The 26480-nt window shown below is 38.4% G+C and overlaps 1 protein-coding gene across 13 annotated transcripts in view; it reads right to left on the reverse strand.

The window, feature by feature from the left end:
- The window catches only part of ANKHD1 (ankyrin repeat and KH domain containing 1), a 170430-nt gene that overhangs the window by 25740 nt on the left and 118210 nt on the right, over positions 1–26480 (reverse strand). For 11 of the 13 annotated variants that reach the window (XM_075010055.1, XM_075010056.1, XM_075010054.1 and 8 more), the window contains 10 exons: positions 19543–20289; positions 9506–9651; positions 9226–9337; positions 8208–8353; positions 7296–7438; positions 6432–6645; positions 4773–4948; positions 4243–4405; positions 3022–3117; positions 1250–1366 (listed from right to left, as the gene is read on the reverse strand). In XM_075010055.1, the coding sequence (XP_074866156.1) occupies positions 1250–1366; positions 3022–3117; positions 4243–4405; positions 4773–4948; positions 6432–6645; positions 7296–7438; positions 8208–8353; positions 9226–9337; positions 9506–9651; positions 19543–20289 (2060 nt within the window). The remainder of the gene's footprint in view (positions 1–1249; positions 1367–3021; positions 3118–4242; positions 4406–4772; positions 4949–6431; positions 6646–7295; positions 7439–8207; positions 8354–9225; positions 9338–9505; positions 9652–19542; positions 20290–26480) is intronic. The other 2 variants (XM_075010053.1, XM_075010051.1) reach the window with 1 other exon arrangement.

Raw genomic sequence — 26480 nt, forward strand, 5'->3', positions numbered from 1 at the left:
AGGGATACTCCCTGACTTGGAGCCGCTCGTGAATAATTGAGTTCATGAACATTAGGTTTCCAAATGTGGGGACCTTACAGTACTAATAGTTTTTACTGAAGACATTTTCCACATGCTCTCACATTCTGTAGCCCACTGAAGTATAGAGTAATGCAAAATGCTGGCTAACAGTTAACTAGCTAAAAAGTAATAAGCCTAACACTTCCCAAGAAGAGCTAGTGGAGGCAGTAACGGATATAAACAAGTTCCACACTATCGACTATGGAGGCCAGAAGGACTGGATGGTGGAGCTGTACAACTATTTGACATTCTGAAGGAGTGTGAGAACCTCCAGGTTGCACACAGCAGCCACAAAAGATACTGTCTAAAACACAGCTGAGCTTGTGCACTTGGAACACACACACACACACACACACACACACCTTTTAACACAGTGGACTCACAAAGGCAATGAATAATGGAGTATTTCCTCCTCATAGTATACTCCAACTGCAGAGACCAGAAACCCACTGAGTTGTAGTACATAAATAAGGCACTTCAATTTAATGGGAATTTATAGGTGTTTTGTCAACATCTTTTTAGAAATGGTGATAATTATAAAAAACCAGAAAAACAGAGTGGCAGCAGGGCAGGAGTGTCTGGTACTTTCAGTGTGCAGCAGGTGGAGGTACTCAGCACATAACAGCTGAAGACTTCTGGCTCCTTGACACCTCCTCCCCACTGTGCTCAGGAAATGGATGAGCTACATTGCAGGGCTGGGAGTCAGGAGGTGAGTGGAAGGCCACACCCTGTAAGTACAGACCACCCTCTCCCAAACCTCTCCCCATACCACCCACCTACCCACACGCCTGCCAGCCAGATCCTCTCCTGAGCCCCATCCTGGAGCTGTACTGAAGGGCAGGGACCAGAAAAGGGCACTGTCTGGCCAGGGAGCCCAGCATTCAGAGAGTGCAATCTTCTGCTCCCTACAGCCTGCTTGTCTCTGCCCAAAAAACTCTCAAGTTCCAAAACAGCCAAAGTTGGGTTAAAAACAAATCAGTACGACCAAAGGGGTTTCTATGAGCCATCCATTGATTGATATAGCCCAAATCCACCTTTTTACTGAAAGCCAGCATTAGTAAATATTTATAGCAGGTATAAATTTGAAAGTGGGAACAGCTGTAAGCGTATACATATTGGAAAGAGAGGACTGCTAGATGGAGCTTCACTGGTCAAAAACTAACTTAAGATGACAGATTTCTCCACTCACCTTTTCCAAGTCAAGCTCCTTCAACAGGATACTTGCATTCTTATTTGCTTCTGCAGCTTGCTGGTCTTTAGCCTTCACAATCGTCTCCACACACTGGTGACACTTCTTCAATAGCTCCTGAAAAATAAGTTATTTTATTAAAGTAGTCCTGCAAATCTGAAGTTCATTATTGCAGCTTCCTTTTAAAGCATTTGATTGGCTCCCTGATACTTTCTAAACATACTCCAATATGCTAAGATACAGAGTGTTAACCAATGAAAAGTAGGTTCTCTTACTACAGTACAGCTTCCTGTATAATAATTCAGGTAATAATTCCCCCCCGCCCCACAGTTTTGCATTAAAGGAAGCACACTTCCAAGCCTGGGAGGAATTAAATTCCATAAAATTCTCAAAAGTTCCTCTAATAGCTATGAACAGTAACAGAGAGGAAGCCGTGCTAGTCTATACACTATCAAAACAAAAAGCAGTCAAGTAGCACTTTAAAGACTAACAAAATAGTTTACTGGGTGAGTTTTCGTGGGACAGACCCACTTCTTCAGACCACAGCCAGACAATATTGGACAGACTTCTAACTCCCTTAGACAAAGGGTTAATGGGCACAAAACAGACATCAAAACACTCCAGAGCCACAAACCAGTTCGTCAACATTTTAATGGAATGGGGCATTCTATTAATGACCTAAAGGTATGTGTGCTACTGAAAAAGAATTTTAGCACCTTTCTTCAAACGGAAGCAGCCGAGCTGGCTTTTATATGCAAATTCAACACATGGGACCGGAACTTTCTGAGTCACTATAGGGGCTCGTCTGCATACCTGGCTTAATCTAATTCTTGATCTCCACCCCCAACCGCTCCACTCTCTGATTTGCTCACCTGGATTATCTTTTTCTGATTTGTCCTCCTTCCTTACTGTTTTTGGTTCTCTGTGGCTTAAATATTGAGTCTGTTCTGGTCTGGCTGTGGTCTGAAGAAGTGGGTCTGTCCCACGAAAGCTCACCCAATAAACTATTTTGTTAGTCTTTAAAGTGCTACCTGACTGCTTTTTGTTTTGATAATAGCTATGAAGTCTTTTTTAAAATTAGAAAATAAAATCATGTTAACTCATCTTCTTTTCTTCCTCACTTTAGTACTTCAATAACTATCCTAAAAGGCAAGAATAAACTTGAATTCAGAGGTATTGTTTTTGGTCTTTTTTTCCTTAATATTCCATTCTGAATTAGAAAGAGGAATCGAATTACGTAAGATTCACTTTGCTAGTGTGTGACAGAACAGTTGGCTGTAACCTGATGTTTGAAATTTTCATTTTTCTATAGCTAGATTTGTTGATGTTATTTTGAACTAATTTAATGGAAAAAGTGATGAATCCATGTTGGAAAGATTTTGCTATACAAAAACAATGAAACACTAATTGTTTTATTGTTGGGACATTTATATATTGATTTTAAGATTTCACAAAATTTTTAGCTGCAGGATTTTAAATGTCAATAGCAGCATTTCATGTACATGCAGAAAGCAGCAGCTGGTGGTGCTTTGGGCCAGGCAAAGATCATATACTGACAGTGGCAAGAGAAAGTTTCACATGGTAATAAAGCTCAGTTATCCACTCTGTCTTTAAAAGACCTTGGAGCTACCATGTGAGCACCAGTTTTTAGTTGAGAACACGGAGTTTCAATCTCAAATACTTGTTAAGATGTGAGCACAGTCACATGCATATTTTTAAATACCCTTAGCACATTAAGTCCAGTCCATTCTCAAAAAGCCAGTTAAACTCACCTTGTCAGTTATGGTTGCTATATATCGCATGCACTCAATGTCTGAAGGAAACTGGTTAACTTCTTTTACCAGGTACTGAACTACTTTCACGTGACCCTGTAAAATAAAATAAAAATCTAGTCTCCCATACATACAAAAGTGAGTGGGTAGCATTTTTAATGGCAGTTTTAGCTGATATGACAATCCTAAAGCTAACACTTGAAATGGTAATTTAAAATGAAATGGTGCCATGTACCAAAATATCTATTAGTGTTTGTAAAGTATCCACAAGCACGGATTCTGACTTTAAGTCTGTCTACACAGGAACTGATGAACTCCCATAAGTTAAACAAATGGGAAAAGACAACCAGAGGTTGTTTTAAAATGGTGTGTTTTTCTCTGCTTCAAAGGGGAGACCATCACCACATCCAAGACCACCTGGCTTAGAGAAGGGACAGTATGACTAACCTATGGATACTTACTGAATCCAGGACGCTCTGAATGAGATCACTTCTAAAGCAACTGCTTTCAGGCACATGTAATAGTTAACGACCGGCAACTCTACTGTGCTTTGTTAGGAATATAATATCTGTGGCTAAGAAATTCATTTGCTAAGCTTGTGTTCTGTTCCTCCTGGCTTTCCTACCATGTTAATAAGAAAACAGAGTTCCTGCACCCAGATGGACTCTGGGGTAACATGTCTAAGCTACTAGGCACTTGCAAGTTCTCTGGCACTGCTATGAAGGTCAAAGACATTTGAATACAGGGCTCCACTGCCCAAGAAGCATGTCTAACACGTAATCTGCACTGGAGAGTGTGCCCAATTGACCAGAGTAGAAGAAATGACTATCCAGAGCCAAGAAATGCAGAAGTGAATCTAGCAATTGGATCGGTTTAAAACAGAATAATAGTGTTCATCCAGACAAGAGAGACTGGGCGAGGTTGTGACAGTGACATCAGGTGGGCATGAAAGGAGGGGAGCGTGGTGGGAAGGAGATCTGTGACAGTGAATCCCTGACAGCCGCAAAATTAATGTGCTCTGATAAGCACAAGAAAACGAAGCAGATCACCCCTCAAAAGTCAAGTATTTTGAGCCATACTTCAGCTCTTTTTTTAAACAGTGAAATTCTGCAGAATATACTTTCCTTCAAATTGTGTTGCATTTCTGACACTTAAGACTAAACAGTTTTTTAAAGTATTTCACACTGAAACATAGGATCAATATTCGCCTCATTAAATTACCTTACGAAATGCTGACATAAGAGGTGTAATTTTCCGGTTATCTGCTGCATCCACATCAGCTCCTGCCTGCACAAGTAACTGCACTACATCAAAGTGACCACCATTAGCTGCCAACCAGAGGGGTGTATTTCCTTTCTTGTTACGAACATCAATATGTGCTCCCCTAAAAAGGACAAATGTAAGTCACTAGGCACTCAGGGATGACTGAAAAGGTTGCAAAAAATCTCGGTGTTCAAATGGCACTCAAGTTTGTATCTTTCACCACTGACAAACCTTTAATGGGGAGTTGGAAAACTTAAAAAAAACCACCCCCCCACTGGGAAAACCTTTACTGTTTTAAGTTAACGCATAAACTAAAACTAGAGACTTAAATGTGAGACGTAAAACAGACTTATGGACATCTCTCCAATCTATTAATCTCTAAATTAGTTAAGCAATTTTTTAAAATTATTCTAAATTCCTTACCTCTGATTTGTCTGCAGAGGGACTCCATGACAAAACAAGCATGTTAAGGAAATAAGAAAACTCACCGATTAATCAGAAGCTCACAGAACTTGTAATGGCCTTTGTCTGCTGCAATTGTTAAAGCAGTATCTCTTGAGGAAGGCACAGGTGGAGCATTGACATCTGCTCCTTTATCAAGGAGAACTCTTCCAACTTCTGCATACCCTCCAGAAGCAGCTTCCATCAGAGGGGTGAGACCAGTCTGCGTGGACAAAAAAAGCCCAAGTTATAAAATATGCAACTGATGCAAAACAGTCTGGGTGTGGCTGTAAGGAGTTCAGAAATTAAAAGTCAAACCCCTTATTTACGGATTCAAGAGTAGCTCCAGGCAAACATTTTTAAACTTTGGCCTTAGGGTTCACAGTTGACCACATACATGGCTAGCAAAATCTTATCAGATATTAATCTCAACAGCAAAAACTTGCAAGTTACAAAATTATCCCTTAAAACAGAGGGAAATATAGGTTCACATGTAAACAATGAGCATGCAACACAGAAGGCGAGGGGTGTCAAAAATGATCTCCCACCACCTTTTAATTCCCTTTGGCAATGGGCTGCCCCTGCCATCTGTCCAGTCCGCAGCTCAGGATGTTCTAATTTAGACCAGCTGCCAACACCCCCAAGTGACCATTTCAGGTACAAAAGAACACTGGCCACACACCCTTTCTTCCAGTCATATTTCACAGTTGCTTGTGGTAGAAAGAGGGTACAGAAGCTACTAAAGCTGCAGCTCCAGGGTTTCCAAAAATCCCTTGTGCTGGGGACATGCGAGTACGTGCCTATGCTAACTTTTGGACTGCTTTATGACAGGAATGAGGCAAAAAATTACCCCAATGCACCAAAGAATGGGATGCACAGAATTTCAGAGAAAGAGGAACTCAGTTACAAAGAATCCATGGTTTAGACAACACAACAGTTTTCACCTAAAAGATGAAAGGTTTGATCTAAATCAATTTTGCTGAATGCATGTAATACCAAGCTGTATTTGAACATTACCATCAAAGCATATGCAATTCTACTTTTCTAGTCTCATCTACGGACTCTTCCTGTGTATGATGCTAACATTATAAACGTCTGGGTTAACATGACTAATCTCATGATCTTTAAAGACCAAAAGTAGTCAGAACCAATTTTGTTTCTAATTCAGAAAGTATGGATTAGCTGTTCAGGAAAAAGCAGATGAATGACACTCATTAAACAGTCAGATTTGTTTTCGCATGCAATGCTTATTTCGTAGTATATGAGTGAAAGTCTGACCGACAGGAACTGGAACAGAGATTGGGCATTATTTTTAGCACACGAACTTAGAACATAAGAATGGCCATTCTTGGGTCAAACCAAAGGTCCATCTAGCCCAGTATCCTGTCTGCTGACAGTGATGGCTTCTGTTTATAAATAATTTTAATTGCTGATTTCCAGAGAAGTAGTAATATTTCTGTAAAGTTTTATGCTTTAAAGTTCTGTGGGAGTGGTAGAGCTTTCTTAAAGGACTTCTTGAGGTGCTCTGAACAAGAGTGAGCGAGCATATGGCCTGCTAGTCTACAGGGTTGCTTTTAAATTAGTGAAGTAGACATAGGCAAATGGGCTCAAAGGTTTATATTAACAGAAAAACTTCAAGGAAGCTGACAAATCATAAAGACATCCATGTGCCTGAAATAAACCTAAAGTAAAAGCTGTATGCTTACCTTAGCCCTATGTTCAACATTGGCTTTCCTATCCAGTAGGAGACTGACCACCTCTGCTCGACCCTGGAAACAGGCCAGGGTCAGGGCTGTATTTCTATTAGTCTCAATTTGCGCGTTAATATCAGAACCCATATCAAGCAACAGTTTCACTGCAGGTACATGACCATTCATAGCAGCCAACATCAGAGGAGAAATACCCAGCTTACTCCCAGTCCTAAAGAGAGAAAATAATTACAGATCACAGAACAAGATGTATCTGGATAAATCTTCTGGGAACTCAAGTATATTTCAACTGGAGGGGGAACAACATTTTACAGTAAAGCAAGCACACTGACCTAAAATATTAGTAATTCGAAACAGATTATTGAAAACCAGCACCATACAGCAGGTTTGCAGTTTAAAACCCACTAACAGAATGTGTTCTTTTAAGAAGAAATAGGTTGTGCTAAAGTATGTATTTGTACTAATTCTAAGCCATTTAAATAATGAAAATGTACAGGACCTGCAACTCAATCACAAAGACATATTGTGAGCTTTGGCTGGTTCCCCTATTTATTTCAACAGGAAACAAAATGTTAGTGTTCTAGATCTCCATATTGAGAAAAGGAATATGTACACAAGGTCATATTCAATGTTAATACAGGCACAAAAACATCCTAAGTCTTGGGGCATTTTTTTGGTGATAGGTGATGCCCTATAGCAGCTAAAGGTATCCATTCAGAAAAAAGCATAACATTTGAATAGTGCAAACTTAGCAGGGAGATTTCAAAGCACTCCAAGCTGCAATTTATGTCTTACTCTAGAACCAAAGGTGGAACATCTCTCCTGCACTGCAATTTGTCTCTGACATGAACAGTATGTTACCTTGAATTAATTTCTGCTCCAGCATTAAGGAGAATCTTAATGATGTTGACATATCCCCCAGATGCAGCAAGGCTTAGTGGTGTGTAGTCGGACACATTCCTATGCTCTTTGTTTGCTCCTCGGGCCAGCAGCAAATCAACTACCTGAAGTGCACAGAATGAAGAGTGTGAAAGGAACAGCGTGGCCTTAAATGTTTTCTGCTTTTGGATATTGGCTAACACAATCAAATTCCTTATATTACAAGTTTCCATGGTAGCAACCAGGCAAGAGGGGGATTGAAGTTCTCCTGTAGGGTCTTTAATTTTACTTATGCACTGTAGAGCCATCAGTTCATTCTATTCAGACAGTATGGGTTATGCCAATGTAGGACTTTTCCTCCAAAAGGACTATTTCACCTAACTCAAGTTCCAAGCCTTTAAGGGAATTTCTCCCTCTGTATGGAGGTCTGAGATTTAGGACACATCCTGTGCTTAGGAAGTCTGATATAGGTGGGAGGAGTTTGTGAAGGTTTCCCTTGTGGTGCCTTCCACTACTTGAACAAAAAAAAGCAAATCCTGTGCCAATTTTGGTTATGTTTGTGTTGCACAATCTTTACAACTAGAAGTATAAGGATGCCCAAATCATGATGAAAATTAAAGGAAGGCAAGGGAATGGTGGAGGAAGGGTACTTCTCCACCCTTTACATTAATCCTAATTCTCTTGCCAATTACTACACGTCTTATCTCCTATAATTATGGAATTTCTCATGTGTGCATTTGTGCTATTATAGGTTCCTGTGTTTTTCCCAAGTTTCTCTGCCTTCATCATCATAAGCAGGTAAGACAGAACAGCTTAGAAGTAAAAATTTTAGGGTAAAGAACAAAAACTGGAAGTAGTCATTTACACTTCAAAACCCGTAGAAGATATTTGTACCTCTTGACGTCCACCAGAGCATGCCAGCGAAAGAGGAGTGTCCTTTGTGCGCTCTGACTGTGCTTCTATATCCCCACCTTTGTCTAAAAGAATTTCCACTACACCAACATGTCCAGCAGTTGCAGCCAGAATAAGGGGTGTAAAACCTAATGTGAAAGGGATCACAATTAGAAGCAGCTCTGTAGAACTCAAAAACGTAACTGACAGCAAGCAAGCAATGATCATCCGTAGACAAGAAAATGAATTCTTGTTGTACCCTAATGTAGTTTTAAGGCATTGTATTATAGCATAGTACCAGATTTGCAGTTCCTGGGGTTGAGAAGAGATTTAAAGGCTGACCCTTCTTAGAGCTTTAAGATCCACATTCTTACTCAGATTGTCTTAAAATCTGCTGTGCCTCTTGGGGACGGCAAGCAGTGCTCATGCTCCAGATCTGTTGTCACTTAAGTAAGGAATTCTCAGATACAGCCTCTAAGAAAGGTCACATTTCACAGGCAACAGGTTCCTAAAACTTCAGTGCATGGCACCCCACTGCCACTCTGGGGGAGCAATGCTGAAAATGTTATTAAAGAAAGAGTTTGGCTCTCTAACTGTATGTGCTAAAGACATTTAAATGCATTGCAGCCAGCACACCAACACAGGAATTTGCTTGTTGGAGACTTGCTGTGATGACCATCTTAGTTACACTACTGCCTGTAAATTCAAACCCTTCTCTTGTCTGAAAGTTGAGAATATACAGTGGCACATGGCTATTCCCGTTCGCGTTTCTGTGAGCCGGAATCTACAGAAGCCATGCCCCTTTGGGTAGAACACAGAGTAGGCATGCTTGAAGCATGCAGTACGGGGACATAGCAAGGAGCTGAGAATGGGCGTGTCTGGTACTTGGCATTGGCTCACAAAGCAGGTATATGAGAGCTGGAGGGAAGGGAACAAGAACACCCACTGAGATAAATGGAGCATCCACCCCACTTTAACATCAAATCTGAGTTCAAACTGAAGGGTTTTTTTAATAGCTTACCCTTCTTGTCTCTGTGTTCAATATTGGCACCTCGTGCTATCAATACAGATACCAGCTCTTCATGACCTCCTGCACATGCAAGGGTCAGTGCAGTGTCGTGATTGCTCTCAGTCTTCATGGCAGGGAGAAAAAGTAGTTGACATTTGTCAGTGGAAAGTATATTTAGCACAGAAGACAGTCAACTTCTTTTAAAACACATATTACTGCTGGACTGACATTTAATTTTAAATTTTAAAACTAGTCAGCGTAAAGCAGATAAGTTTGTAGCCAAATTACTTACATGTGCATCAATATCAACTGAAGGATACATGGGGAGCACAGCCTGAGAACCAGCATTGCTTGGTGTTTGTGTGCAGGGCTCAGGTGTAGGGGATTCCGTAGTGTGTGAGGAACTAGTGGAGCCAGTGGGAACTCTGCTATTCACAGCTGAAAAATAACATTAACACTGTTATTCCACTCTTGAGAATTGAGCACTTTACATGGGAAAAGAAATACAGTACCATAGAATCTTAAGACTGTAAGAATGCATTTTCTAAAAAATTTAGCTGTAAATGGCTCTAAAAACCATACTACAATGTAATTTGTAGAATATGAATCATGTCTAAACTGCAGTTGGGTCAGAAAGCCTGTTTTAACAGATTGCGCAGCAAATGACTTCTCTGCATACAACCACAAAGATAATATTAACAGCTTATACTGCAACCTCAGCAGTGACCGTTCAATTATATGTTCCATCCCGGTGGACAATTCTAAAGGATTTATGATTAAAGAATAATCTAAAAGTTAAGAAACAAGGAATAAGTCAGAACTCAGATTTATATAATTTTATACAGCGTATAAGCACTTTCATTAATTTTCTAGGTGAGAATACTGAACAAGAGTAAAAGTGAGTTCCACAAATAATTCTGGCTACAACAAATTAAGAACAGAGGGAAAAATAGGAAGATGATGGCAGGTAACAAGACAGGCACACAGAGAAGTTTAGTATTTCTCCCTCCAAAATTGCGTGCGCTGTGACCCAGCTTTTCACGACAGGGCTGCAAAATTCCACTTCCACTTTCAGACTGTTACTTTAAAACAGACAGTGAGATTTTTCTCAATTTTTCACAATTTGTAACTAAGAATTAAGTATAGTTAGAGACAGAGCTCAAATTAAGAGACCAGAATCAACAAGCAGAAAGGCCAGAAACACCACTGAGTCAGAGCTCAGCCTTAGTATCACAGAACACATGGGTTACATCTACACTGCAGTGACCTGTTAACTGTCAGAAGAGATCTTCTGGCAAAACTTCTGTTGACAGATCATGTCCACACTGAACAGAGGATTGAAAGAGCAATCCACTCTGTTGACACAGAGCATCCAGACTGCCCAGCTGCTCTTCGACAGAATGGCCAACCAGAAGCTCAGCAAACAGGGCTGCCCAGTGAACTGGAAGCCCTGTCTGCTGACAGAGGGCCCTCCAGGGTGTCTACGTGACTTTTTTTGTGAACATAAACTGACAACAGCTTTCTTCCTCCTCCCGGAGAGGCAGAAGGCTGTCAGCAGAAGGGAGGAGTTTTGTCGAAAGACTGTCTACAAAACACATTTTGTGTGTAGACGCTCCGTGAGTTTTGTCAACAAAATCCTCTTGCATAGACGTATCCATGGTGTTTTTGGAGGAAAAATCTAAACTAATTAGAAGGGCTCCGACCCACATAAAATGGACAGTAAAGTTCCCTATCTCTCCCCTGAAAACTCTTCTTTCTAGTTGAAATCTTTCAATACCTTTTATTATAACACAGAAAGGTAAGAACTAGAAAATAAAGCATTAGTATGAAAGCCAAAACTGGACATCAAAATTTGCATCTTGTGGAATTACCAGATTTCTGTATTGTACACTAACTGCTCTCGCCAGTTAGAGAAACATTTGATTTGTTCTAGCCAGTAAGATATCACCAAAGTGACAAAGCGTGTATCGGTTCACAATATTTTTGGAGTAATGACAAACTTCATAAAAGCGTTAGGGTGGGGAATAAGCAGCAAGAATATTTTGTTTCAGTGCAAATACTCTGTTAATGGAAGAGAAGATATGTGATAAGAATAGTTTCTAAACAACAACTTCAGCAGTTTTCCTATGAAGAACTATTATTCACTAATAGAAAGGATTTAAATTTGAACCACCAAATGAAAATAGCGTGTCAATAACGGATACAGGGTTAAAGTCAAATAACTGGAAGATCATAGTAAGATTAGAAACTATAGGACACACCCATCAGTGAGAATACACACACTGATTTTTGATGACAGGTATATAAAATACAGATATGTTTGCAAGTGGAACAGATTTTAGAAGCACTGAAACTGAGATCTTAAAGCCAAGATAATTAGTTTAAAAAAAAAAATCAAGCCTTTGACGTAGAAGTTTTCAGTTACATCCCAGACACATTCGGTTTAGTGTTAGGTATCACACTTCACTGTACAAGTCAAAGGTGAGTGATAAAGGTTACAGTGTAAAAGCATAGGTGGACCTGGACTCAAAAGGAACAGAAAGGTAGCTGCGTTAGTCTGTATCCTAACAAAACAAACTAGCAGTCATGTAGCACTTAAAAGACTAACAAAATAATTTATTAGGTGATGAGCTTTAGTGGGACAGACCCACTTCTTCAGATCAAATTGCTACATGACTGCTGGTTTGTTTTGTTGGACTCAAAGGAGTTCACTTTGCATCAAAAGCTAAGCATACTGTGAACACACCAGGTTTGTATTATGAGTTTCCAGATAAAAAGGTCTGTGCTCCATCCATGTAATATGGATTAATACTAATCAGCCTCCGCAGAGTATTGAGGATGAATGTAATAGTGCTCCACATGTTCAAAAATCACTATTAAGTGCTAAATTAAGTGGATTTAAAATGAATCATATTTTGCAAAACAGTAAGACTTCATCATTCAGAAAAGGACTGATTTTCCCCCTAACAGAAGGTATTTTACAGCCTTTTAAAAAAATTGAGGCAGAAGGAAAATGCACCACGTACTGTGGACATTATATTTGTTTTTAAGACTCCATAGGAACAGACTACATTTCTCCTTAATATAGATCCTCCAAAATCTAAATCAAATACTTGACCAAGACTGAATCTCTTCATGCAAACAATACCTGTTAAACTTTGTGCATTGATGGAAGGTCCATACACTGGTTCCAAGTCAACTGTAGCTACCAAGCATGTAACAAATAGCTTATATAATTTTACTTCCTTCCTCAGTAACTGCTAAAAGGTAATTACTAATCAGCAAAATTTTAAATTCCCATGATCTTTTGGAGAACCATTATGATGCCCTATTTGCTGACTAGCTGCCAAGCCTGAAACTGAGCCAATGAGAACTGTTAATGGATTCTCTACTCTCTCAAAAGCAATCTCTCCAGGAAGATATTAGCTTGAAGATGGATTTAATTTACTGAAAAAGCAAACATATATTAATAAGATTATTAATTATTATTAAGGTCAAATTTTATACTCAAACCTATGTTTTAAAGAAGGAGCAACACAGCAGATGTATTTACCAACACATCTTTATAAAAAATTTGTCTTGGACTGTATGTAACTAAGCTAGGACTGGTACATCACTCAGAATCAAATATACTCAGTGTTGTAAGCATTACTAGAAAACAGCTGGTCAGCTACTGGTCTCAGCTGCAGAGCATGGAAACTCTCATTCTCACAGATAGGCCACACTATGCTTCCAGTCAGGTTTTTGCAGGAATGTGAGAGCAATTCACTGTTTTCTTTTTTAAAATGAGTGAGTCATTTATGCCACTTATTAGGCATCCTAAGAATTATTTTTGTGATTTAATACAGAAAGCTCAGGGTAACTTTCACATCATGAAATCCTACTGTGGTTTTAACCTACGATATTAAGTAAACTATAGTGTTCCAGAGGAACAGCACTATGAACATGTAGCAGTACCCATTTTGGCTATTGCTTGCGATATAGCTTCACAGTAATGGCACTAAGATGATCTGTAATGGTACAGTACACCATACAAAAATTAAAATGACTTGAATCAGACTACATTGGTATGGCAAAAGATAATGGGATTAGAGACAAAAGATCCAATGAAACTCTGCAAAACAGATACTCAAAATGGGATGTCAGATTTAATGGCTTTTTAAAATTACATGCAGTTATAAGCTAAGGGAAACCTTTGCTATATGGGGAAACATGAGCAAGAGGATAAAAGTCTTTGTTTCTAGAAATGACCCTTCCAAGTGGCTTTTCACAAGCAGAAAAAAAGTATTACTTTTCTGGATAACTTCTAACCCAGGTTTGCAAAAAATTATAGTATCAACATACTCTTGACGGCTGCGAAAGCAATTCAACTAACCACCAGTGATATACAGCAACCTTCAAGAGGAGCAGTAAACTCAGTAGAGCACAGAATATTAAACAATGTGAGGGAAGAGAAATTTTGTTCAAGGACACTGGTACAAACTCACAGTATGACAAAAAGTAGCGCTGGTATCTTTAGTCCCTGAAGAATAAAACAGGAAACTTGAAAGAGCAGCTCTATACTGACACACTTCAGTAAACTTGTGTGGTACTGAATCATTAGAATGAGCCCCCGCTCCCCACCCCCCCAAAACTGCAAAAAGATCAGTTGACAGATTTTTAAAAGGTTTTTGAGCAAATATGTATGATTCAGCTGGAGTAGATATTACTTTCCATTCATGCCACGGAAAGTATCATGAGCAGGGCAGTTATCATACAAACAAAAACTCCTATCAACATGGAGAGCCAAGTTTGCAACTTTACCTCCAAGACAGACATATAGGCATGAAATTTACTTGAGGACTAATTAGATTCTAATAAAAATGATAGAAATGCAAATATCCAGATTAACTAAACATAATTTGCAATACATACAACTGAAGCATGGAGATCTCTCTCTCTCGTAGAGCTGGAAGGGACCTATCACCATCCCTGACAGTTTTTTTTAACCTAACCTTCCCCAGACCCTTGAAAGGCTCCCTCACAACCCGGAGTTTACAATGGCAATGCGCTAAACCACTGAGCTATCCCTCCCCCCAAATAATGCAATTTGGCTCTATATAATACTATTCACAACATATTTAATACACTTGTTGCTTGCATAAGCCTGATGTTTAAATGACTGATTTTAGAGCATCATCATTTAGATTTGTAACAGGGAGAAAGCCATGCTAGTTTATACACTATCAAAACAAAAAAGCGGTCAAGTAGCACTTTAAAGACTAACATTTGTTAGTCTTTAAAGTGCTACTTGACCGCTTTTTTGTTTTGACCATTTAGATCTGTGTATGATTATGAATGTCCTAAGCTTTTTCAAAATGTCTCTTACTTTAATAACTAGCAACTTAAATAAAAATCCAATGAGGTATTAAAGATATTACTGGTATTTCTTCATATGCGCAGATTACTGGGAATTAGAGTAGGTACCAAGGGGCATGATAACCTGTCATTCTATTCAAGGTCCATGGCAGGTTTTTAACATCACTAAGAATTAAGGCAGAAATTGTGGCTGATCTGACAGCTGTAGTATCAAGTGAAAATAAATCTCCATCTACTGTATTTACCAACTAATAAATATACTTCATTTTTACTGTACTAAAGACAGTTGCCACTAACAATGGTAACTAAAGCCAATCTGCCTAATAATGTAGTTTATATTCTTTGATTTTTTCCATATATGTAAATTTGTAATATTTGAGTGTTGTCTAGTGTCTTTTAATAAGAGCCTTCCCTGGAGTTAAAAACACACATTTAAAATACTATTCTAGCAATCCACCACCATGCTGTGATCTAGTAATTTTTTAAAACTAACGACAAGCTGTCTGAAAGGCTCAGATTGAACAACACTTAAGCAGGGTTATTTAAAATAGGAGTGTTTGTATATAATTCTTACTTTTTTATATTATGCTTCAACATTTCACACTTTAGATTATACAAGTGACCAGATTTATTCCAAATGGCTACAATAAACCCTCGTTTTACATGGCTTTATGTTGTGCAAAACTCGCGTTCATGCAAGTTTCACACAATGTGAAGTGGCTGGGCTGTTAGCCTGCCTAGCTTCCCCATGCGGGCAGCCAAGCAGGCTAAGAGCCCCTTCTCCCTGTCTTCCCAGAGCAGTGCTAGGCACTACTCTGGGAAGGTAGGGGGAATGCTTTTAGCTCACCTACCTGCCTGACCGTGTGGGCAGCCAGGTGGGCTAAAACCCCCTCCACCCCGCCCGGAGACCTGGAGAAGTGGCGACTGCAGGCGCTCCCCACTTGAAGCCCCAGGAAGCGGCAGCTGCGGGAGATTCTTGCCCAGAGCCCCAGGGAAGCAGAAGCCGCAGGCGCCCCCTGCCCCTCTCCCAGGGCCCCAACCCAGCCCCCAAGCCCACCCTCACTTATGCACAATTCAAGGTACACGAGGGTTGTGTGGAATGCAACCCTTGCGTACCCCGAGGGATGAGTGTATTTCATAATGCAACAGCCCAAAGCCATCTTTACAAATATTCTAGAAATAACAATTAATGTCAGTTTTGTGGAATCATTCACACGCATGGATTTCAGAGCCAAACAAAAATGAACAAGATTACTACACAAGCATTAGGAAAAGTGAAAATTCATATTTATAAACTCAGTCACCAACCAAATCTCGCTAGGGAAAGAACTCCAGACAGAAGCATAGTGCAAAAGATCTGTTTTTCTAATTAAATGGATGGCTGACCAACACAAAATGACAAGAGCAAAATTAGTAAATATAAGTATAATAATCGGATAATACACAAAGGGACGTATCACCCCAGGAAGTCACCAAAATTTTTTAATTTAATGCAGCTAATTAATAAAGCACCATAAACTATAAACCCCCAAACCAAGTACCACGTCTTGCATACCAGATTTGCACTGCAATAACAATGAAGTCTAAAAACCATCAACCCACGTTAACCTATCAAGTCTCAGAAAAGACTACAAGCATTAATTCTTAATATACTACACAATGAAGAAATGTAATAATTTGTCACCTTTATAAATTCCAGTTAAACCCTGCAACTAGCATAGCACAACTTCAGAGAAAGAACTCAGAGTTAGATGTGAGCTTTATACAATTATTAAATAAATTCAATTTATATTTTTATCATTAAGGATGATGCAGCTGTGTTCACACTGAACATAGGGGATCATCTTCACTTTCCAAATTATGTTTAATTACAATAAGATAGATGGCACACAAGATCACAGAGACTTCATTCAGGTGAATACAAAAACTGTCTAGCTTTAACCGTAAGGGTCCCTGATGACAAATTTAAGATCTTAAACTCTACATTATAACTCAGACCTGTCCCTAACAACAACAGCACTCTTTTACTGCATTACCAAGCTGGTCAAAAATGAAGCATTATGATATTAAACATATAAATTGCTTAATGAAGACACTCCTTGGAGAGATTCAAAGAAGTTCATACTACAATAAACTAGACTGGTCTAAACTGGACATCTGGCACCATTGCATTACCATTAACATAAAAAGGGCATCAGTCCAATTTTCTTCTTTTTATCCTTATGTTCTATTTTGGTTGGGTTACCACACACAGTGGTAAAAATACTGATGCCCTTTCTATACTAATGCTTCCCCAGTTGCTGTCATTGGTGCAATTCTATCAGGGATAGTGTAATCATGGGAAGCTTCCAAAAAAGCTCTGGAAAAAAAATTAAAAGGCTTTCAGGAACATGCAACTTGGTAGTAATTACCATTATGTATAAATGTCTGTTTTACTGTGATTTAAGAATACATCACTTCTTGATTTCCGTATTTTCTACTGCAAAGACTCCCATATAACACAGCACCATAATCTGAGCCACAAACTTGTTGGTGTGCAATGTTCTAGAGCACTTTGAATACGGATAAAATCTAAAATTAAAGTGAACATCTTTAAGATGCTGTGAAGAATTTCTTTGTACACACAATGTAACATGAGATGCGAGCTCCTGACTGAGGGTTTAATCTCTATTAATGTGTCACAATGTGGATTCTTGACAAATAGAGCAAAGTAACTAAAATTTCTCCTGATCATCTGCAGAAAGTTTAACTTACATTTAGGAAAGATCAGGATAACATACACATTATAGGAGCAACAATTTCAGTTACTATAAGTAGCAACAAAATATGTAGCTGCAATTTCTAAAGGCCAATCATGGTTGTATTATTGGAAAGATACATACTTGTCCCACTTTAAATGTAACCGGCAGTAACATTATCTAAAATACAAGTAAAAACGTCATTTTTATCGAAAAATAATTTTAATTAAATTGGCTAGACTCTAGTAAATCAGTATTGTGATTTTACCAGACAAGCAGGATATTCATGTTAAAAATTGAACATTTTGAACGTGACAGCAGGGTTTTCAGTTATATGAAATATCCATTCAGTCTTTATTATGTAAACAAACTGAAGTTTTTAAAATATGAAACCTACAAATTTTACTTTCAAGGTAACTAAATTTAAGAATCCAAGCACAAAATAATTCATTGTTAAAGGATTAAACTATTGTAAAGGTTTTTAAAAATGTAGTTACCATATTTCATGTAAGATACACAAGGCAACTTTAGTACTAAAGCCCTCTAAATTCTATTTACTCTATTACTGAGTTGATAACTGCAAGCTTTCCTATTACCACTATAGTTACATATATGAGGACCATATAACTAGTGATTTAAAATGTGACTACTAACTATTTAAATGTACATTGTATGATCCATTCAGAGATTTGTGGCAGGCATACATACAGACCAGGCTATAGCAGTAATAGCCGATCCCAAAACTCAGCAGTTGTAAATCACACATTAAACCCAATATTTTCCTCACTATACTCTGAAGTTTCAGATCAGATTTTCAATACGGTAATTTAAGAATAATTCAGGTTTGCTCCTGTTAAAAAGCAAATTAATTCTTCTTTAATTCTCTGCAGAAACATGACTTGCGGTGACAAGTGACAACAAAAGTGTCAGGAAGCAGGACCTACATCCCTCTCTTCCTCTAGTATAAGACAGTTTCTCTGAATGAAGTTATACGTCACCGTCTGAAGGAAGTTGATCTCGTAACACTTATCACAACTAACCCACAGTATCCAATAGGGCTAGAGGGAAGACTGCAAAATTGCAGCCTGTCCTGAATGGGTTCTTGGCTTTAGCAAGTTATTAGTTTGGAGATTCCTGTGAGATTTAGCAAAAAGTCTTAGTTGGAATTTCCAAAAAGCTTGAGATGAAACTGAGAGGATAGGGCAGTGACTAACTGAAGAGGGAAACAAAAGACAGGAGAAAAAAACTAAGACAGACAAAAAGAGTTTAGAAGAGGTGAGAGACGCTAGATTGAAAACCTAGCTAAAAGCAGGAGTTAGGCCTGATCTGCCTATCCATAATTATGGTTAGATCTTTCATACCTCCACCAAAAACAGAAATCCTGCTCAGATCCCTGAAGCGAGCTCCACAAAGAGGATACCTCATTCCATCATGTGGCTAGAAAGTGTACCATATGTCATGAAAACCTTGATTCACCTCTACCTGCATCTCCATACATTTATTTGCAAGGCCAGGAATGTTTCGATTTTTGCTTTGCATCCAGACAGCCAATGTAGTATGTTCATCCTGTGGGTCCCTCACCATTTGATCCCGTACAGTATGCCACAATTTAAATTTCATAAAACACTAATCACATTACTTTAACAGATGTTTGGAATTTATTCTGAAAACATGAGTCAATTTTATAAATAAGCACTAAAAGGGACAGATGGTCTTGAATCTGTATTAAGAGTCTAGATTGTGTTTAAATCCATATCAAATGTTTCCAGCAGAAAGAATAATGGTACATTTGTCAATACAAGTGACCAAAAATAGGCTTTCATACTTCATTGGAGACAAGCGCCACATTAAGTAAATCCACGTAGGTTATACCAACATTCTATAGAAGACTTAAAGCGAGTCATGTTTTCAAGTTTCCTAATGGCAACTTCTAATTGCTAATAAGATTTCCTTAAAAATATCATTAAAAAGGGGCCACAGAGGCTGCTATAATAGAACTCCAATAAAAGGACGTTTAACCCTGTCTTCTGCAATTTGGCAAAAACAAATATGGAAAAAACCTCATGTTAGATTTGGAAGTGTCTAAAGATTAACAGAATAAGAAAATAAATATTCTTAAGCAAGTATTCCCAAATTGGAAAACCGCAAGATGTCTATTTGGAGGGGAGGAGAGAAAAAAAAGGGAAACTGAGCACACAAGTTAATGCACAAATATGTATATTTCTTAACCCACCTGCTATTAGGTCATCAAGAGTGTCGGTAAGCGTCTGTGCTGGAGTAGCAACCATTAATCCGTCTGGTTCTTGAACTAACAGCCCCTGCCCATGTCCAGCAATTTGCTGCTGCTGTCCTACATTTTGCTGATTACCTAATACTTTCTGAAGGTCAAGAGAATCTGTCCCATTATAACCTAAATTACCGGAAAAATTACACTGTGGTGTTGACAATGCCTGGATAGGGACAAACTCTATTTGTTCAGAAGGTGGTGAAGACTGTTGCTGCTCGACATCTTTAGACAAGATTGTGTCAACCTGAGGTAACTCTGAAAAGTTTTCCTCTGGTAGACCCTCATCTCCTTCCACTTCAGGGAAGACACCTGTGGGTGGGCACTGCTGCAGGGGAAGTGGTGTGTCTGTCTGACCTTTGGTCTCCAAAAATTCTTTGGTAAACTGCTGCTGTGTTTTCATCTGCAACTGCCTTTCCACCTTCTGCAGCTCCTTCAATATTTTCTTCTTCTTCTGTACTTGTTCTTCTCTGTTCTTTTTGAGTTCTTCAATTTTATCTTTATTCAAAGGTTCACCTTGAATTAATTCCAGTGATTTAAGTTGTGCTTTTTCAATAGCACTAATTCTTTGTCCAAGTTCATTCAGCTTGCCTTCAGTCTCTTCAACTATGCATTCCAAAGGCTGGTATGGGTGAAAAGGTGGCAGTAGGTCCTGATCTGCTACCTGCAGGGAACTTGACTTCTGCTTGGATGTACCTAAGCACATGAAAAATGTTTGAAAAAATGCCATGCTGAAGTTACCCCGCACCTCCCCTCTCTCCCGACCCAAAACTTTGCAACTAAAACTGAATATCTGTCAAATCATATTAAGATGAACTAGGTTATTAAAGCCTACACTCCATATTAGATAGACGGCAAAAGACAAACATAACTGGAATTTTAAATGCAGATCCTTAACATTCTTTGCAATACAGCTGTTTTGAGCTTGAAGTGTCTTAATACTCATGACAATGGTTATTTAGGTTATCTAATCAGAGGCTGCAGCACATAGGTGTTTTAGTAATTTACTGATTGAGTGGTTTGAGTGAAGTTGCTCTAATAAAAGAAAATTAGCAAAGTAAAATGCAGCAACAGGAGAAATCTTTTTACACAGACCTAACTTCCAAAACCAAAGTTAAAAATCAGGCAGTCCACAAGGAAGGGAAATGAACATTGATAGTTCATTGCTAAACCACACTTCCCAACATGCTCTAGTATCCATCCCTTTAATTCAGATATCAGAACCCTGGAAATGTAAACTTTAACAAACACTGCACTTTCTAAAACAAAGTATGGACAATTTATCTGCAAGAGCACAGAAAGAAAAAAAGACCTATTTCTTGCTTGTTTTGTTCTATTTCTTGCTTGCTCTTCTCCACTGAAGGACTACCACAAATGCAGCTCTGGTCAATGTCAGTTATTAAAAAAAAAAGCTCTTAAAAGCAATCTAGCAAGAAATAAATACTTTCCCTTCCCCCCCACCACCACTTGTGTGTGTGCTTACAAGCAATCAGAGCCTTCCAGAAGGCCAGCTTCATTTTGAGAAAGAGCAAAAACTGTACACTGCTACATGATATTTGAAACAGTGTATCGAAGAGCTAAAACTAGAAAAATTACATGCAGGATAATCTAATTCTCCACCAAAATCAGGACGAACACTCTGAAATTTAATTTGGTTTCTCCAGGGCACAGGACTGAGACCACTGTGTTCAACAGCTAACTTCTTCACTCAGCTTCTGCTTCATATTGTAAGGACAGTGATCATCCTTGGCTCCTTTCTGATCTGTAGTTTAGCTCCTTTTGCCCACAACTAAAAATCCCTTTGCAACTGAAGATTTGTATGCTCAAACCAGAGGTTTTTTAAAAATATAACTCTAGCTTGTCTATATAATAAATTTTACATATCAACAGGGAGTCGAATCATGAATAAATAGTTTTTCTTCGTTCTTCTTTGAAGAACTTATTGAGGAAAATAAGTAGAATTTTTTTTCTCATTCAACAAAGAAGATTCCCAATAAAGTAGAATGACGTGAAATGCAAGGCAAACATTAAAAACGTTCAAACATCTGGGCTACACTAGGTCAACTCAGCTACAATCACTCAGGGATGTGGAAAATTAACACCCTGGGGGCAAGGCACTTACATCAACTCAACCCCCAAAATGTAGTCATTGCTAGGTCAATGGAAGAATAATTCCATCGATGAAACTACTGCCTCTTGGGAGATACCCATGCCAACAGGAGAACCTCTCTGAGCGCAGACACTGTGCCAATGAAGTGCTACTGCCGTGCACCTATAAAGTGTGGACAAGCCCACATTACATGCTCAATACCACCACTAAACTAACCTGGCTCTTTGGGAACGGAAATACATTTTACCTAATTTGAAAAATAAAATCTCATCTGAAAACCTCAATGCTTCCCGACTTCTTGGACATACCCAAGCACGTATAATTCTCAGAACAAACGCTAGTGAGCCTCCTATTACCTGTGATGTTTCACCCATTCACAGGTTTTCCATCATATTGGAGTGCTTTTCAAATAAAATTCATAGCAATAGCAAATTCTCAGCCCAAAAGTTCTATTCTGTTATATACATACAAGTAGTACCAAGGGAATTTCGAAGAAGAGGAAAATCTTATGAAGAGCTAGAGAAAATAATTTAGGCTGGTTGGTGGGGACGCTCAGAAATCTGTGTTAATCTCTATTTTTGGTTTTGCATTGAAATATACCTTTAATGTTGGGCAGAAGGGTCAAGTATTTTAAAATATTTTAATGCAGACACTTCAGAGATGAAGATTTTAAGTTTTGCAGATATACTAATCCAGAAGTTACACTTATGGCCCCTGAATATTTATTTCAAATTATTTTCTTATATCTTGATAAAACATACAGGAATGAGGAAAGAAAAATATTGTCAGTAGTCAACTTATTCTGTCAAAACACGATATTACTCTTACAAAGGCTGAATAAATCTAGACCCACAAGAATCTTTTTCCTTGAAATCTCTTTCTGGAAAACTAAAGGTACTAGATACACTTGAACCTCCATATTCCAGGTGTCCCAAATCTGGGAAAATGCGTGGTATGGATGAGGAAATCGCTGTGTGCTGCCACCTCTCCCCTCCAAACCTGGGGGAGGCAGCACAGCAACACACTTCCCCTGAGGCTTTTCCCCACTGCTCCCATAGTGGGGGTGGGGTGTTTAAAGTTGGGCCCGAGAGAGGAAGTGGAGATGGAGCCAACATGTGCCCTTGGGAGCCAGGTAAGTGCCTCATCCCCCTCACACACAGACTGCAGCACTCTGTGTGGTCTTGCAAATTCTTTAAACCGGCATACTGCATTTCCCAGAGTTGCTGGATTAAAGTAGTCCAGGTGTACTGAGCTGACCTCTCATTGTTTCCAAGGTTTTTACAGTCTCGCTTTTGTGAGAAAGAGGGCTCAGACAGCTTCTCCCTAATACCTAATGCTGCTCCTCAGGAAAGTGAAGTGAAGTGAAGTTGCAGTTTAACAAAACCAGATCATAACCATAATAATTTTCAGATTTTAACACCTATTTGTGGAGAAAACCAGCCTCACATGAAAATTTCTAGTTCTTCCTTCTAAAAATACATGGATTCTAACAACATTAGCATGGTTGTGTACAAATATCTGACCCTTCTGGTTTTTATCTAGACAGAATATTCTTTGACCCATCCTGCAATGATGTATGGAGTCCTTTGAGTCTGTGGTTCACATGTTCAAGGGATAAATGGGAAAAACTGATCTGTGGCCTGAATCTAGAACACCCGGTCTCTAAGCACTGCGGGGAAGATGAATCCAGCCCACAGAATACTGTTGGACAAATCTGGGTCTGGTATTGTAAACGATGCATGGAGGGTAAGCAAAGATACAGGTTTTGCACTAGCAATTATGATGGCATGGGGATGTTTAATCACCAGCCACTAATTAGTGGGTGGGTTCAGTTTTCAGGGCATTACAAAAACTTTCTCCTCAACAAATAAATATCTGTGTGTGATGATGGAAGGAGGGGGGTAAAAGTAAAGAATGAAAATGAGTGTTTGAACCTTGAGTGAACTTAACAAGACTTAGAAATTTATGTTTTAAATCAAAATGTTAGTAACTACAATCTTCAAATATTTAAAAAATATCTAAAATTTATTTTCTGGGATAATCCAAAATTCACTTCACACTTCAACAGGCTTAACTGCCAAGATTCATGAACTTTCAGTTGAGCATAGTCATTAATGTTTTCTCCTAACAGCAAATCCAAAATGGTGAAATTTATGATGGATTTCATGGTTCCCACAATGACATTCTGCAGGAGGCCACATTCACTTATGCTTATGACAATGCCCTTATTTAAGACGTATCAAATGTAACTATACTTCACTATGGCATCAAACGAAAATAAAAGATGGAATGAGTGAGGAAGTCTTAATTCAAAGAAATTACATTTTAAATAAATACATTTATTTTCAGATCTTCTTGGTGGGTGGGTGTCTTAGTACCACTGCACCTACACATACTGTAGATGTGAAAAATGTCAAGACAAAGATACATACTTTGATTCTTGAAATTCAGATTCAACAGGGCTTAAAACTCAAATGCCAAGCAATCTGGAGTTAAGTCAAACATTTAAAATTTTCTTTTCCTTTTTAACATTAATTTTAAAAGACAGTGGACATTTAACAGCTTGGTACAAAGAGCAATAAAAATTCAGTTGGTTAATGTCAATTGACTGGAAATCTTTAACACGATGGGCTGCCAAACAAGAGGGATTAAAATTCTCAAGACATTATGCATGCCAATTCATGGCTGTAAAAAAGAATCCAAATCATAACTATGCAACAGTTCATTCACCCCACAAACAAAGAACTGCCTCGGCACTCAAAATGCCTTATTAAACTTGCATTAATGGGCTGTGTTATTTAATTTGCATGAATAAAATCATAAGAATTTTAAAGGTCAGTTTGCACAGTTACTGAAGGTGGGGTAATTTGCTTGCATGATCCTTGACTTGTAAATTTTATTCTTATATTATAAAATTCAATGTTTTTATTGCAATATTTTGGCTTTGTAATATCTGTTAATGTAAGTTATTTTAAATATATGTATACAAAGAACCACTCCAGTCTGATAATGGAGCAAACTTGGGCATGTGAAATCTGACTTTCCAGTCAGACTGACACCTTACGGAGAGAGTAACATAGGACTGACTGACATTGCCAATACTACTTGTAAAGGCAGCTCTGCAGCATGCCTAAGTGTGCACGCAAAATGATGCAAGGAAGATTAGGTATGTGTATTGTGATGTAGAGAATTATACCCACTGGGGACTGACAGATGGTGCAGCCTATACAAGAGTAATACCGGTGTATTACAAGACAACAGGTTACATTTGCAGAGGAAAGAATGGAAAGTTCTCTGGGCTGAAAAGTCTAGTAGACTTAATCCTGACATCATGTCAGGAAAAATAGCCATTTTTTAAAAAGCACTAAATAAACTACTGTTAAAGACTATTTAAAAGATCTCCCATTCAGTCAGCCTCACCCATTATCTGCCTTGTTACTGCAGGTCAGTATTTTTTGATGATGAAAAACTAGTTATTCTTTCATCCAGGTCAGAATTAAAGATGATTGTTTATCTGGCTGATAAACTTCCATGACAGTTTTGTAAGGCTACTCCAGAGAGCTGTGTATCAAGTCCCTATAGTTCTGCAACACTACCATATGCAGAGCTCTCATTCACTGTGTACCAGATTCATGACCACCATGGGTTTTTTACAGTCACCACTGTACCATACACCACGGCCAGTGAAGACAAGCTGATGAACGGATAACTCCAGATGTACAGCCTCCCCTCCCCATTTAGCTAAAGAAAAACCTTTGGTGGTTCTCTCAGTATCGTTTACTACCTCTATCCCAGTCAGTGGAGGGGAGTAAGAGACATTAACCCATGTTACTTTTGTATGTCAACATTTGAAACTGCTCTTTTGTACCAGGAATTAAAAACTGCAGTTTAAGTCTCACATGGGTGAATTAGATAAGTAACAGACACCCAAAGAGACTAAAAGTAGTCATATGTAATTTCTCCAAATCTTTGATTTTTAATGTTCGTTTCAAAACCAAGTAAAATAATTTTACTGAATTATTCTTTGTTTTGCTGACCAAGTATCTACCCTGACACAGCACACTACCCTGAACACTTTCAATTTTCTTTTTGCCAACTCTCACTAGTTTTAATTTTCTTCTAATACTACTTTTATAATTTGTGTGTCAAAACAACTATACAATGGCTAGTTACACGTTAAACTTTCCTCTTCTCTTATATTTCTAATCTGGTAATCTGTCTTTCAGATCTAAATCAAACTGCTTTTTGAAATCCTAGTAAGGTTCACCTCAAGCCTACAAGGCATGTCAAACAGTATATAATCTAATATTTGATTTTCTAACTCCTCACTATGAATCATTGACATTACATTTGCTGAAAAAGTTTAATATACCAATTCTTTTCAAAATTGGTAGAGCTGAAATTAGTGGATATACAAGTGAGAAAAATCACACCTTCTCATTCTGAAATAGCTGGGTTACAGTTTTCCCACACCTTCTTAGAGACCTGGTGAAAGCTTTTAGGGTATTGGTCTACTTTCCTATTACAAGTGAATTTTGTGACCTAAAACTTGAAAGTCACTAATTTTTTCCTTCATAGGAACAATGAGTAGGCCTCATTTTACCCTCTTCTACAAATGCCCCACTTGTCCCCCCAGCCCAAGAATCCACAAACAAATTTAAATGTAACATTAACATTACCTAATTTGTCAAAAGTTAGAAAGTGAAAGTGTCAGATTAATACCCATGCTTACTCTACTCCTGCTATATAAAAGCTAAATATTGCATATATGCAGGAC

The sequence above is a fragment of the Carettochelys insculpta genome, chromosome 15 (assembly GCF_033958435.1).
Source record: "Carettochelys insculpta isolate YL-2023 chromosome 15, ASM3395843v1, whole genome shotgun sequence".
In the NCBI taxonomy this organism is placed as follows: domain Eukaryota; kingdom Metazoa; phylum Chordata; order Testudines; family Carettochelyidae; genus Carettochelys; species Carettochelys insculpta.